This window comes from Suricata suricatta, chromosome 8, assembly GCF_006229205.1.
Source record: "Suricata suricatta isolate VVHF042 chromosome 8, meerkat_22Aug2017_6uvM2_HiC, whole genome shotgun sequence".
Classification (NCBI taxonomy): domain Eukaryota; kingdom Metazoa; phylum Chordata; class Mammalia; order Carnivora; family Herpestidae; genus Suricata; species Suricata suricatta.
This window is the reverse complement of record NC_043707.1, coordinates 15691914-15704954: the sequence shown is the minus strand read 5'-3', so window position 1 is coordinate 15704954 and position 13041 is coordinate 15691914. Positions and strand designations below refer to the sequence as shown.

Sequence of the window (13041 nt, the reverse complement as noted above, 5' to 3'; positions counted from 1 at the left end):
TAGCAGCACTGTCAACAATAGCCGAAACATGGAAAGAGCCTAAATGTCCATCACCTGATGAGTGGATCAAGAAGATGTGGTATATATATATACAATGGAGTATTACATGGCAATGAGAAAGAATGAAATATGGCCATTTGTAGGAAAGTGGATGAACCTTGAGGGTGTCATGCTAAGCGAAATAAGTCAGGCAGAGAAGGACAGATACCACATGTTTGCACCCATAGGTCTAACAGGAGAACAGGAGAAAGCTAATGGAGGACCAAGGGGGAGGGGAAGAGGGAAAGAGAGTTGAGGAGAGAGAGGGACGCAAAACTTGAGAGACTATTGAATACTGAAAACGAACTGAGGGTTGAAGGAGGAGGGGGGAAAAGATGGTGGTGATGGAGGAGGGCACTTGTGGGGAAGAGCACTGGGTGTTGTATGGAAACCAATTTGACAATAAACTACTTAAAAAAAAAAGTAAAGTCTCTATTTATTACATGTATGTGGACTTCCTTAAATGTCAGTACTCATCACTTAACTGATGTTATTAATTACAATATCTACTATGGGGCACCTGGGTGGCTCAGTTGGTTAGGTATCTGACTTGAAACTCAGGTCATGATCTCACAGTTCGTGGGTTCAAACCCTGCTTTGGACTCCGTGCTGACAGCTCAGAGCCTAGAGCCTGGAGCCTGCTTCAGATTTGGTGTCACCCTCCCTCTCTGCCTCTCCCCTGGTTGTACTCTCTCTCTTTCAAAAATAAATAAACATTAAAAAATATTAAAAAAATAAATCAGAGTGATTGTTCAGATTAAATGACATGCAGGTAAAGTGCTTAGCTGAGTTCTTGTCAAAACCAAGTGTTTAGTAAATGTAAACTATTACTACTAGTATCTTAAAAACAAGTATATTCAGAGGAACTAGCCCATTAAGTCTTTAGTTACACTGTAGCCAAATATACAATTAAGACTTTCTTTGCAAATCATATAACCAGATCTTCATCTATGAAGAGTCTTTTTTACTTGCACTTACCTTGCACTTCCTTAAGTGTGTGTTTGTTAGATTCTAGCATACTCCTAAGATGTTTTCGGAAAATCAGGGTGAAATTAGAATTCCCAGAAATAGAGAAAGGCACTATTGTTTGACCATATTGATTCAAATCCATTTGTCTGGCCTTTTCATCATTATTATGTGAAAAATTTTCAGCCTCTGAGAGAAAAGTAAAGGAACCTACAAGTGCCAGCATTTGTAGCAAAATCAATTTCCAATTCCGCCAACCAAACATCACCCTCTTTATGAACATGGCGCAGAACTGCTGGTGGTAGAGGGAATACTAAAGAAGGAGGAAAAAAATAGTATTACAATATTCATGGACCCAAACAGATCATTCATGATGACATTCATTAAGATGAATCAACACTCTGGAATTTTATGGTAGAAGACACATAAAATTTACCTAAGTAAATACTTAGAATCTAAGCATTGTAGGATACTACATGAGAGTATGATCAGTCTTTTCTTTATAAGGCAGGAGTCAACAAACTATGACCAGTTTTTGTAAACCAAATTTTCCTGGAACATAGTTATACCCACTCATTTCTGTATTGTCTATGAGTTTTTTGTTTTGGTTGGTTTGGTTTGGGTTGGGGTTTTTTTTTTTTCTACAAAGACAGGGTGGAGTGATTGCAAGAGAGACCAAGTGGGCAACCTGCCTTAAATATCTATTAACCCTTTCTGCAAGTTTGCTGACTACTGTGGTAAGGTATTAAATATGGTGTTTACAGTCTGGCTTTTCATATAACACACTTAAAATCTCAACAGAATGATTTCCTCTAGACTCCTGACAGTCAAAAACAAAGCAGTTTCTTTATAGGAGAAAGAGATAATTAGAAGAAGAAAAGAGATGCTGAGGATCACACTGATTAAGGAAAGATAGCTTATGCAGTATCATGTACCCATGGCAAAAACTTAAAGTACTGGGCATGCTTGATCACTAAAAACCATGCTCTTTCCAGTTCACTTTAGCTTCACTAAACTACCAAATTTCTCGGTTAGCAATTTGAGGGATAAAAAAAGAATTCTAAGAGAAAAAAAAAAAACCCTAAGGAATAACAATGGTAAGAGTGATCTTTTATCTAGACTTCTTCACTTCTGCACTAGGAAATTAGTTTGTGGTACAGACTGATCCCTGTCTGGTGGGGTGCAGCGGTTAAGAACTTCACACCATCTTTGTTCAAGTAGTAAAAGAAGATGTACCTCTTGTGCCCCAACCAAATAAATACACATCAGGTTTCTTAGCAAAGGTGCTTACCCCCGTATTAAACATAATGGCAGGGCTTTCATTCATGGTGGAACACTCTGCTCTCACATTGCTTGACATATTCCTATTCTGGTTCTTAACTGAGACTTCACTCATCACAGAGAGAGGTAGAGTTTGGGTAGCTGGAATATCTACTTGTGAATCTTCCATATCATTGACTCTACATAAAAACAGAACACAGCATTTAATTTCAATTCTATCCCATAAATCTTATTTGAAGAATGTGAGTCACAACATTCAACTCAGAAGGCTCCCTAGTTTGCTTACTGACTTGGCAGGGGGAACTCTGGTAGGGGAGTGGTCCCCAAACGCCAGCCACAGGACTGCTGCCAGGCATAGTAAAGCTAGGAAAACGAGGGCAAGGTATTGAATGCTTCATTAGGTTGAACTGATTCAAGTTAAAGATTAAATCTACTTCAAACTTTGGGTATATCAAAATATCTGTTCCTATCTTGAAATGAAGGCAGTATTTTTTCAGTGTTGCTGTAAAGAAAATCCTCTCAGTTCCCACCTCCTCACACTTCTTAAATTTCTAATGTGTGATTCTGAGCTTGGTGAGTTTACAGAAGGGACCAAGATGTGGTCCTGCCTCCACCCCCTGGCCATGGTTTTTATTTTCCCTATGTATCCTTGCTCACCTAAAAAAGACTTCTTCCATGGTAGTAACAGAGGCACCAAAGCTAGCAATGCCTAACTCAAACTGTCTCTTTTCCAGATCAGTAAACAGAGCTTCAAATCTAGAATAAGAATAAAAGAAGGGGAAAGGATGTGGGGAAGGGGAGAAGTAAATGTTAGCACCAAATCAGTAGATTTTCCAATTTATATATTTTTATTCTGAACTGATTTCCCCTCAGCAGTGGGGAAAATGTAGCTCATTCTTCACTTCGATACTTACAATAGAAACGCATAAACTGCTGTAGCAAATCGTTTCCCACTCTACTTAATTCTTCAAAACACTTACTTTTGGTCTTCTAATAAACTACAAAGAGACTCTATATGTGCTAATGACTCTAGCTAGTGCACATGAGTTAATTTATCATGCACATATACAGGCTATGGTTCTTATACAGTAAGTTTTTTTTTTTTTTTTTTTTTTAAAGCGGGGGCGGGGGGGAGCACCTGGGAAGCTCGGTCAGTTGAACATCTGACTCTTGGTTTTGGCTCAGGTCATAATTCCAGGGTTGTGGGATTGAGCCCGGAACTGGGCTCCACGCTGACAGCATGAAGCCTGCCTGGGACTCTCCCTTTCCCTCTCTGCTTCTTCCTCACTCATGCACACTCTCACTCAAAATAAATAAACTTAAAATATTTTCCAATTAACAGGAAAAAAGTCACTCAAAAAGAGGAAATGGAGTAGGTACAGTAAAACTTGTACACAGAGAACATATAAGTTCAGTAATCAAGAAAAGCTAGGGGAGCCTGATGGCTCAGTCGGTTAAGTGTCTGACTTCGGCTTAAGTCGTGATCTCACGGTTCGTGGGTTCGAGCCAAGTCGGGTTCTGTGCTGACAGCTAGCTCAGAGTCTGGAGCCTGCTTCGGATTCTGTCTCCTTCTCTCTCTGCCCTCCCCGCTCACACCGTCTCTCTCACTCTATCTCTCAAAAATAAGTAAGTGTAAAAAAAATTTTAAAAAGAAAACCATGGAAATTGAGCCAGATGTAATGTAGAGACATCGAGTTTTAAAGAATAGTTTCCCTGGGAAGATTTTACAGTACTTCATGTTTAAAAGATGATCTTTTCCAAATCCCCCCAGGTCTCGAAACCACATGAATATATTCCCAATGAGGAGCAACTGAACTGTTTCCCCCTCTCAGTGTGGAAGGAAATAAAAATTCACTCTTTCGGAAGATCAAAATTTCTTCCATATTCAAACTTAAATTGTTTTCCATTCAACAGTATCTAGTTTTGCACACTGGTTCTAAACTTATACCCTTAGTTATACAGAACAGGTATAATCTACCCACACGACAGCCCTTCCCATGTTTTAAGTCCACTTCTTCTGGGCACTTCTTCATTCCCAGTGTTTGACTTTTCAACCAGGATTCACACATTTTCTTTCTTCTTCTTTAATTTTAGTTAAGAAATTAATATATGTAAATCACATAAAATTTAGAAATGACTGTATAAAAATATAAATATCACCACAATACCAGGCCCCATAGATACCGACTGTTAATACACTAAGATTTTGGAATATTTACTTGTTTTTGTTTCTTTTGACCTTATGCAATATATCACAAAATTAAACTGTATAATGCTTTAAATGGACAAATACAGCACTAAGTAGAGACGAATATCCACTAACAGCTTAATGAATAAATTATGGTATGATGTGATAGAATAAGATCTAAGTGAAATGTAGATTTCTCCTCAGTTATCTTAAAAATAGCAAATCCTAAAAGTCCTACCATAAACAGTTGCCCAAAAATGCAAGTAAAAACACAAAAAAAGATTCAGAACATTATTAAGATAGGATTTAATTTTTGTAAAACTAATTATTATTATTGAATCCATGTCAATATATATATGCAATGTACAATATATTGTATTCATATCAGTATATGCATGTAGTGATCCTGAGAAATATACACAGAAATTTTCCCAGTGACTATGGGAGACTTTCACTTCCTATTTCATACACTCCAGAACTAAATAAGCTTTTTGATTTTGTTATCATGCAATCATCTGTAGATTAGCAAACTTTAGTCTCCTTAAGTGATAATCAGTAAAGAAAAAAGATAATAGATAAAATTTTTTTAAATTATTGTATGAGCTAATCATAATGTGAACATGTATTTTCTAACTGTATAAGTTTTATTATGTATAATATATAACACAGTATATATTTAACAAATGTAATTCTATATATTCTATTAATACTTTATACTTGAGAGGAATACAAAAAATATAAAAAAGAAATGAAAGTGGACAGTATAGCTGTTTTTCTCATATGTCTTGTTATTTATTATATACAATATATAATACATATTATATTTTATCTATAATACACATAAATATATATTTAGTAAATACATATATAATATTATAAAGACAATATTTAGTCTACTTAAGAGGAGAATACAGAAAAATATAAAAAACAAAAAATGTGACCACCTAGAGTATGCTGTTGAAATTTGATGTATTTACTTCTACCATCACAAAGCTTTTTTCATTACATATATTTTTAAATAAAGATTTTTTTTACCTGAGGTATAACAAAGTATTCTACTTATAAATTAGTTTTCGCATATGTACATACCTGGATAACCATCCAGATAAGATAGAGAACATTTCCAGAACCACACAGGGGGATTACCACAGGCCCTTTCTTAGCCAATAAGATCTTATTTTGGGGGCACTTGGATGGCTCCATTGGTTAAGCACCTGACTCTGGATATTGGCTCAGGTCATCATTTCAGGGTGTGGCGTTGAGCCCTGTATCCGGCTTTGCCTGCTTGGGATCCTCTCCCCTCTCTCTCTGCCCCTACCCGGCTTGTGCATACATCCTCTCTTTCTCTAAAATATTTAAAAAATATTTTATTTTTAAGTCATCTCTACACCCAATGTGGGGCTCAAACTTACAACCCCAAGATCAAGAGTCATATGCTCCACTGACTGAGCCAGCCAGGCACTCCTCTTACAGAGGTAATTTTTAAAATTAACTAAAGATTTTTTTCATTTCTCTAACTTCATATAAATGGAATCCTACACTCTTTACTTTTTTAATCTAATATTTCCATGTCTGCAACATTCATTCGTATTGTATATACCACTAGTTTTTTTCTTTTTATTGCTATATTCTTCCATTTTCCTGCTGATAGATATTTTGGAGTTATTATGAACAGTGTTCTACAAATATGAACACTCTTCTACATCTCTTCTTAGGGAGAAGTGTTTTTTTAGGTATATAATTAGAAATAATTCCTGAGTTATAGGATAAGCACATATTTAACTTGGGAAATATGACCATGTTTAGTAAGTTTACATGGTAAAGCAGTTTTACCATTTTCTATTACTATCAGCAATGAGATCCATTTATCATGTTTATATGCTATAGTCTGTCTTTTTAGTTTTAGCCATTCTTGTGGAGATGTAGTGGTAATGTACTGGTTGGTCTCTATTTTTTGCAGTTTTCCTCATAGTTTTGGGAAGAATTCTTGACATAGTGTTCACCTTTAGGAGTTCTCTTTTCTGCCATAATTATTGGTCAATTTTTTTATTAGTCTATCAAGAATTTCACATCATTTTATCTCATTTTCTCTCCTCCAAACTAATCTAGACTCAAGTGTTCTCTTTAATTTGATTGAGACTATAAAGCAGAGAGTTTCTGGGGCACCTGGGTGGCTCAGTCAGTTAAGCATCTGACTTTGGCTCAGGTCATGATCTCACGGTTCATGGGATCAAGCCCCGTGTCAGGCTCTGTGCTGACAGCTAGCTCAGAGCCTGGAGTGTGCTTTGGATTCTGTATCTCCCTCTCTCTCTCACCCTCCCCTGCTCGCTCTGTCTCTCAAAATTAAATAAAAAAACATTTAAAAAAATAAAGCAGAGTGTTTCTAAAGTTTTTAATTTTTGGAAACTATTTTCAAAGTAGTCATTTCTTATTATTTCTTAGATTGATGCTTTTATTTCAAAATGTGGTGTCCTTTCTTCAGCCATTCTTTCCCTTTTCATCCTTATGAAAGACACTGATGTTTATCCAGGACTGACTTTTAATCATATAAAATATGTGGAGGAAATTCTGTCCAAAACTAAGATGACTCTTTGCATGATTTAGTGATTTTTTAGTTCTCATTCTAGGTTTTATTGTGTTTGATTGTTTTTTTTTTTTTTTGAATCAACCATGGGATCATCAGTGTCAATTTCTGAAGTTTAAAATTAGAATTTGATTGGCACATCTCCAGTTTTCTAACACCATGGGTGTTGATGGGAGAGCATAAAGTTTCGGAGATAAATGGCTTCGTGTTTGAATCCAACGGTATCACTATTTATATCTGATTTAATCTCTCTTGATTTACTGTTGATTTAATCTTATTATTTAATACAATCTTTCTAAACATGAGTCATATAAAAAGGTAAAATTAAGCACATTTTATTTTCTTCCCTTATTTGTTGCAAAGTTATTTCACTTGAACTAACGTTTATTCCTCTGCAGTCACTTCATAGTCATGTGCCTCATACGCACTTTATCCTAGTTTGGAGATTTGAACGTATTTACAGCTCTGAGAATCACACTGAAAATTTTCTCCCTCCTTTTTGTTTGTTCTTATATTTTAAATTAAAAGATCATTTTCTTTGATCAAAAGATTGAATCAAAACAGGAGTTGAAATTTTTTCTATCCTTGATCCCAGCACTGAAGCTTCTTTTCCTTCTCGGTGACAATATTTTGACTTTTCTTCTTCTCACTTTCAGATCCTAACTTCAACATCTCATGCCTTTAGGACAAGTTGAAGCCAGACTAGAAGAAGGTTCTCAGGACACGTTAAAAGAGGCCTTGCCAAAGCATAACAATTATCTGGATCTATCATGTACACATTTAATTTCCCATCTACTTCTTCCTGGTTAACTTGGACCTTATCTCAAAATACTAGCTCTCCTTCTGTGCTACCAAATAGATTCTTGTAACGCTCATATATCTTTCCAACTCCGCTGCTTAGGAGCCAAATTTGCTCACAGCACCCCAAATTAACATGAAATGAACTACTTTTAAAACTCTCTTTGAATGACAGATTGGGGTGATAAAATTCCTGATGACATTTTGTAACAACTCTATTATTTATTCTTGTTTACTAAATTTTAGCTGTCAGTCTAATTTCTTTATCTTTGGGGTCTGTGGTAAAAATTTCATTTTTGAAGCTTCTAAATAAGCTTGAGGTTATGTTATAGAAACTTGCTTTTCTATGTATCTTCCAGTATTGGCCTGTGTCTAAAAATATCAGATCCTTCTTACTTTCCTACCATGAAATTCACCATGATGTTGTACATTTTCCATAAAATATCTGACTTTTTTTTTCCTTCAGCCAACATTTCTTGATTATCAGAATTAGATTTACAGAATTAGTTTGTTTTTTATTTCCTCCATCTTTCTAAGACATAACTGTTAGCAACAAACCTCAGAGACCCATCAGGAAACCTGCTTTGAGGTAAATGAAATATTTGTTGCATCACTTATGCTTGATTCCTCTCTTTACTATGTTATCTTGCTTAGTTAAACCTTGTACCAGGAATAACACATTTCCTCCTTTTAACTTGTAGGCATTTCAAAAATGATATTTTTTTCTTTTTTTTCCAATTGTCACCCACTGGGTTCCCTTTATATTTACAGCCTCTTTTTTTAAATTAATGTTTATTTTTGAGAGAGAGAGCGAGAGAGAGAGAGAGAGAGAGAGAGCACGCTCATGAGGAGGACAGTCACTAACTCATGAACTTTAAGTCTATAAATATTCCCTGATGTGCAACACTATTCAGAGACCTCTTTTTATGTCTCTGTGCCTTCAGAAGGCTGCATATCATTCCACTGCCACATTCTAAACTAAAACATCATTCCAACAAGTCTTACTCGGCATTGTTCTACAGCAAGTCACAATACTGTTTTAAAATTTCAAGAGTACTTTCCTTATGAATACTCTCATATCCTTATGAGATACATTCAATGAATCAGAATACAAGTATATGCCGATAAAATTCTTTCTCTCCTCCTTACTATATATTTATTTATTATTTACTCAGATTTGTGAATAAATCTATATTAGAACAATATCTTGCAAAAAGTTAATGCTCTATTACTATTTGGCTATGAAAATCTTAGCTGGAATGAAGATCACTAAGAATTGCAACTATCACTTCATTTTTTTCATATTATATTTTGAAAGAATAGATCCATTGGTATTTTTTTCTTAAAATTGTTTTTTCTTTTTCTTTAAAACATCTCCCTGTTAGGAGAAACCTAACAGAGGACCATGGGGAGGGGAAGGGGGGAAAGAGATGGGGGAGGGAGAGGGACACAGATCATGAGAGACTACTGAATACTGAAGAAGGGGAGGGGGATGGAGGGAGGGAGTGACGGTCTTGGAGGGGGGCACGTGTGGGGAGAAGCACTGGGTGTTACATGGAAACCAATTTGACAATAAACTGTTAAAAAAAGCCACCTCCCTGTTAGAAACACACTCATCCCTAATTTCATGACTTTCAGTCTATTTTGTAGTGAGTCCATCATTCTCAGTCTGAATTTATTGCTCAGCAATCTATAATTAGTTGTTCACCTCTTGGGTCTTTTTTCCTTTCTCTGTTTCAAAGCCCAAATAATTAGTAAGAATATATGATAAACATCTTCTGCTTCCAAATACAAAAGTATGATAAAATATGAAGAGAATACTATAAATATGAACATGAAGATATACACTAAATAAGAATGTATTTTATAAATATAAAAAGATATCATCTCTTTCAGAATATTTTCATTTCCTGTTTTAGACATTTTTGAGAATGTCATTTGTGTCCACATGAATAAAGACAGGCGAATAGTGTGATAAGTTTAAGGAAGTGCTTTACCTTTATGTCTCCTTCAAGAGAGACTGCAGTTCACATGGATCACAACTGTCACAAGGGGTCAAAGCACCCATTTGGCCCCCTACTTTTATGAATGAGTCAACCACCATGCATCTCTGAGGATACATATCTAAAATTTTATTTCTAATTCTCCATGGGATTTAGCTCTCATTGCAGCTCATGACTAGAATTTTAGTTCCAATCTGCTGCCTGATCACACTATTCCATGCTGCTGTTCTCAAGAACTTTCAGATTTACTTGAAAAGGAGGCATTAAGTCCTTCATAGTCTTCTTGAATATGACAACTAGCTTGACCTTAGGAAATACTACATCAACTACTTACTTGTATATTACAAAAAGATAGAAGTATCACCCTCTGAAAGTCTCTGATGAGTATGCTTAGTTTCCGTTTCCCTTTACCAGGATGGTTGTCTCAGGTACAGTTATTACTCTTTGTAATTCCCTTTGATGAAAAACTTGGCTAGCTGATGCAGTCAAACTTCCTATTTACTCTGAGTTCTTGTCACCTTGACTTCAAGAGTCAGCACCACAGTAAATTTTATCTCATTATATTTATATTTCCACTCACTCCACTCACCAGACAAGTTTTACTCTACCAATCCCGTCCACTATAACCAATTAAAACTAGGAATCTATAGCCAAATGCAGCATCCTCCTTTTCAGTGCAAGTGACAGCAATGACTGGAGTTTTGGTTTGTTAAATAAACTCTATTTGCTATGCCTGAAGAAATCAGGAAAAGCATCTATGACTTCCAGTTATCTAAACATCAATCAATTTGCATTCTCTGGTCTCATACCTGTGTGTATACTCTTTGGGTAGAAGAAAAGATATTTCATTATTAGCATTCTTCTCCACAGTGGCTGCTGGTATATGATACTGAATCAATTTTAAGATTTCTTCAACATTGTAATGAATTTCCTTCACCATGATTATGTGGTATCCCACACCTGAAAAAATCCATTTAGAACAACAAATAGAACAATTTTGTATTTCCAATATTCTTGTGAGACAACATTCAGCTTTCCATGGTTTGGGTGAGCTAGAAGAAGATAAGGCATGCTAACCATATGATTACAAGTCTAAGAAATCTAATAAATACTTCTTTTACAATTTCATTAATTTTCTTAGGGACTGATAGAACAGAGATAGGAAAAAAGCTCTGTTACATAGCCCCTTGTTCTACTGACAACAAAATCTGAGAAAATCAGATTAATATTCATTAAACAGAAATACATTTGGTGCCTATTATATGTAAGGCAGTAAATTAATCAGATATAATTTTCCTTCAGAGATCTGAGAAATATTTCCAAAGTACTCTCCACCTCTACTACCTGCACTGCCCTAGCCTCTCAAAGTTGGGGGAAAGGGTAAGACAGTAAAAAAAAAAAAAAAAAAGAAAAGAAAAAAAAAGCTCCAGGGCACTCCAGAACTTTGTGAAAACATTGCAGTGGTACTCTGATAGCTCAGCTCAGGACAAACAAGCTAAGAAAAATACTTCTGAGGTACATCAATCCTTCACTGCAATGGCCCTTTAAAGTGTAGGGAGAGGGCAATAGCATAGAGAGAAAACCTTTAAGGTGAAGAAAATAGTGCAGAAATGGAAAGCAAAGAACATTTGTCAGATTCAAAAGCTGGGAACTGGATTATAGCTTAAAGAGATCCCATGATCTCATTCATATACAGATCCTATCCTCTGCTAAGAGCAAAATCCTGATCCTATTACTGAAGCCTATGAAGACAGTGATAAAGAGAATCTAAATAAAGGTGTAATATACCCCAGTATTTGCTCAAATACAGGTTATATTGACTCAGTCGTCTATAACAGTGGCCTAATAGACTAGGATATACCACTTACTGAGGATAAATATCAACTACTTTAGTCTCCACTGTTATTTTATTCACAAATTTAATTATAAAAATGAAAAGAACATGAAAGAAAACCAGAAAATATAACGCTAAATGTTGGAAGTGTAAATGGAAAAAATCAAGAGAAGCAGACACTGAAATGTTTTCCAACAAAGAAAAAAAAATATATCCAGAATATGGTTCTATTAAATGGGGATTTATATAACTTACCTGACAGAGAATTTAAAATAACATAATAAAGATGCTCACCAAGGTGAGAATATCAATGCGTGAACAAAGTGAGAATTTAAACAAAGAAACAGAAAGCTTAAGAAGTACCAAAAAAGGGGGGCCAGTGGCGCAGTGGGTAACACGTCTGACTACGGATCAGAAGAAATACCAAAGAAACTGCAGAACTGAAGAATACACTAAACTGAAATAATTCATTAGATGGGTTCAAAAGTGGCCTGCAGAAAGTGGGCAAAAGGATGGGTAACCTCAAAGTCAAGTCATTGGAAATTATTCACTCGGAGGAAGAAAAGAAAAGAAAAAAGAATGAAAAAAAAGTAAATAAAGCCCAAGAGGCATATGGGATATCACTAAGTAGAGCAATATAGGCAATATAGGAGTCCCATATTGGGGAGAAGGAGGAGGGGGGAATTAGAAAGTTTATTCAAAGAAATAATGGCTGAAAACTTCCGAACCAAGGAAAGGAAATGGACATTCAGGGTCACAAATGCAAAAGATCTATACTAGATGAATCCAAAGATATCTATGATACAACGCATTATAATCCAATAGTAAAAAGTCAAAGACAAAGAGAGAATTTTGAAAAGCTAGTTGTCACAGACAAGGGAACACACATTAGACTATTAGCTGATTTTTCAGCAGAAAACTGAAAAGAAGGCGAGAAGGGAGTGAAAGAAAAAATTTCCTAGAGTACTATACATGGCAAACTGTCTTTCAAAAATTAAGGAGAAAGATCTTACTAGACAAACAAAAGCTACGAGAGTTTACTACCACTAGATCTGCATTATAAGAAATGCTAAAGGAAGTTCTTCAAATTGAAAAGAAAGGATGGTTTAAAAAAAAGGATGGAAAACAGTAATAGAAAATCATTTGAAAGTATAAATCTCACAGGTAATGGTAAATATACAGACAAATACAGAATAATGTATACTGTAATGGTAGTGGGTAAATTACTTTTAATTCTATTATAAAAGTTAAAAGATGAAAACATTAAAAATTATAACTAAAATGTGTTATATTATTACCAAAAAGTATAACTGTAACATAGTACACAATACAAATAGATATAAATCTG

At 35.2% G+C, this 13041-nt stretch overlaps 1 protein-coding gene across 1 annotated transcript in view; it reads right to left on the bottom strand.

Annotated features, from left to right (window-relative positions):
* LOC115300234 (ATP-binding cassette sub-family A member 3-like) overlaps positions 1-13041 on the bottom strand; it is a 123769-nt gene that overhangs the window by 51642 nt on the left and 59086 nt on the right. Inside the window, exons 15-18 of the mRNA XM_029949882.1 lie at positions 10669-10819; positions 2944-3042; positions 2297-2465; positions 1018-1318 (exon numbers count right to left, since the gene is read on the bottom strand). Of these exons, the coding sequence (XP_029805742.1) occupies positions 1018-1318; positions 2297-2465; positions 2944-3042; positions 10669-10819 (720 nt within the window). The remainder of the gene's footprint in view (positions 1-1017; positions 1319-2296; positions 2466-2943; positions 3043-10668; positions 10820-13041) is intronic.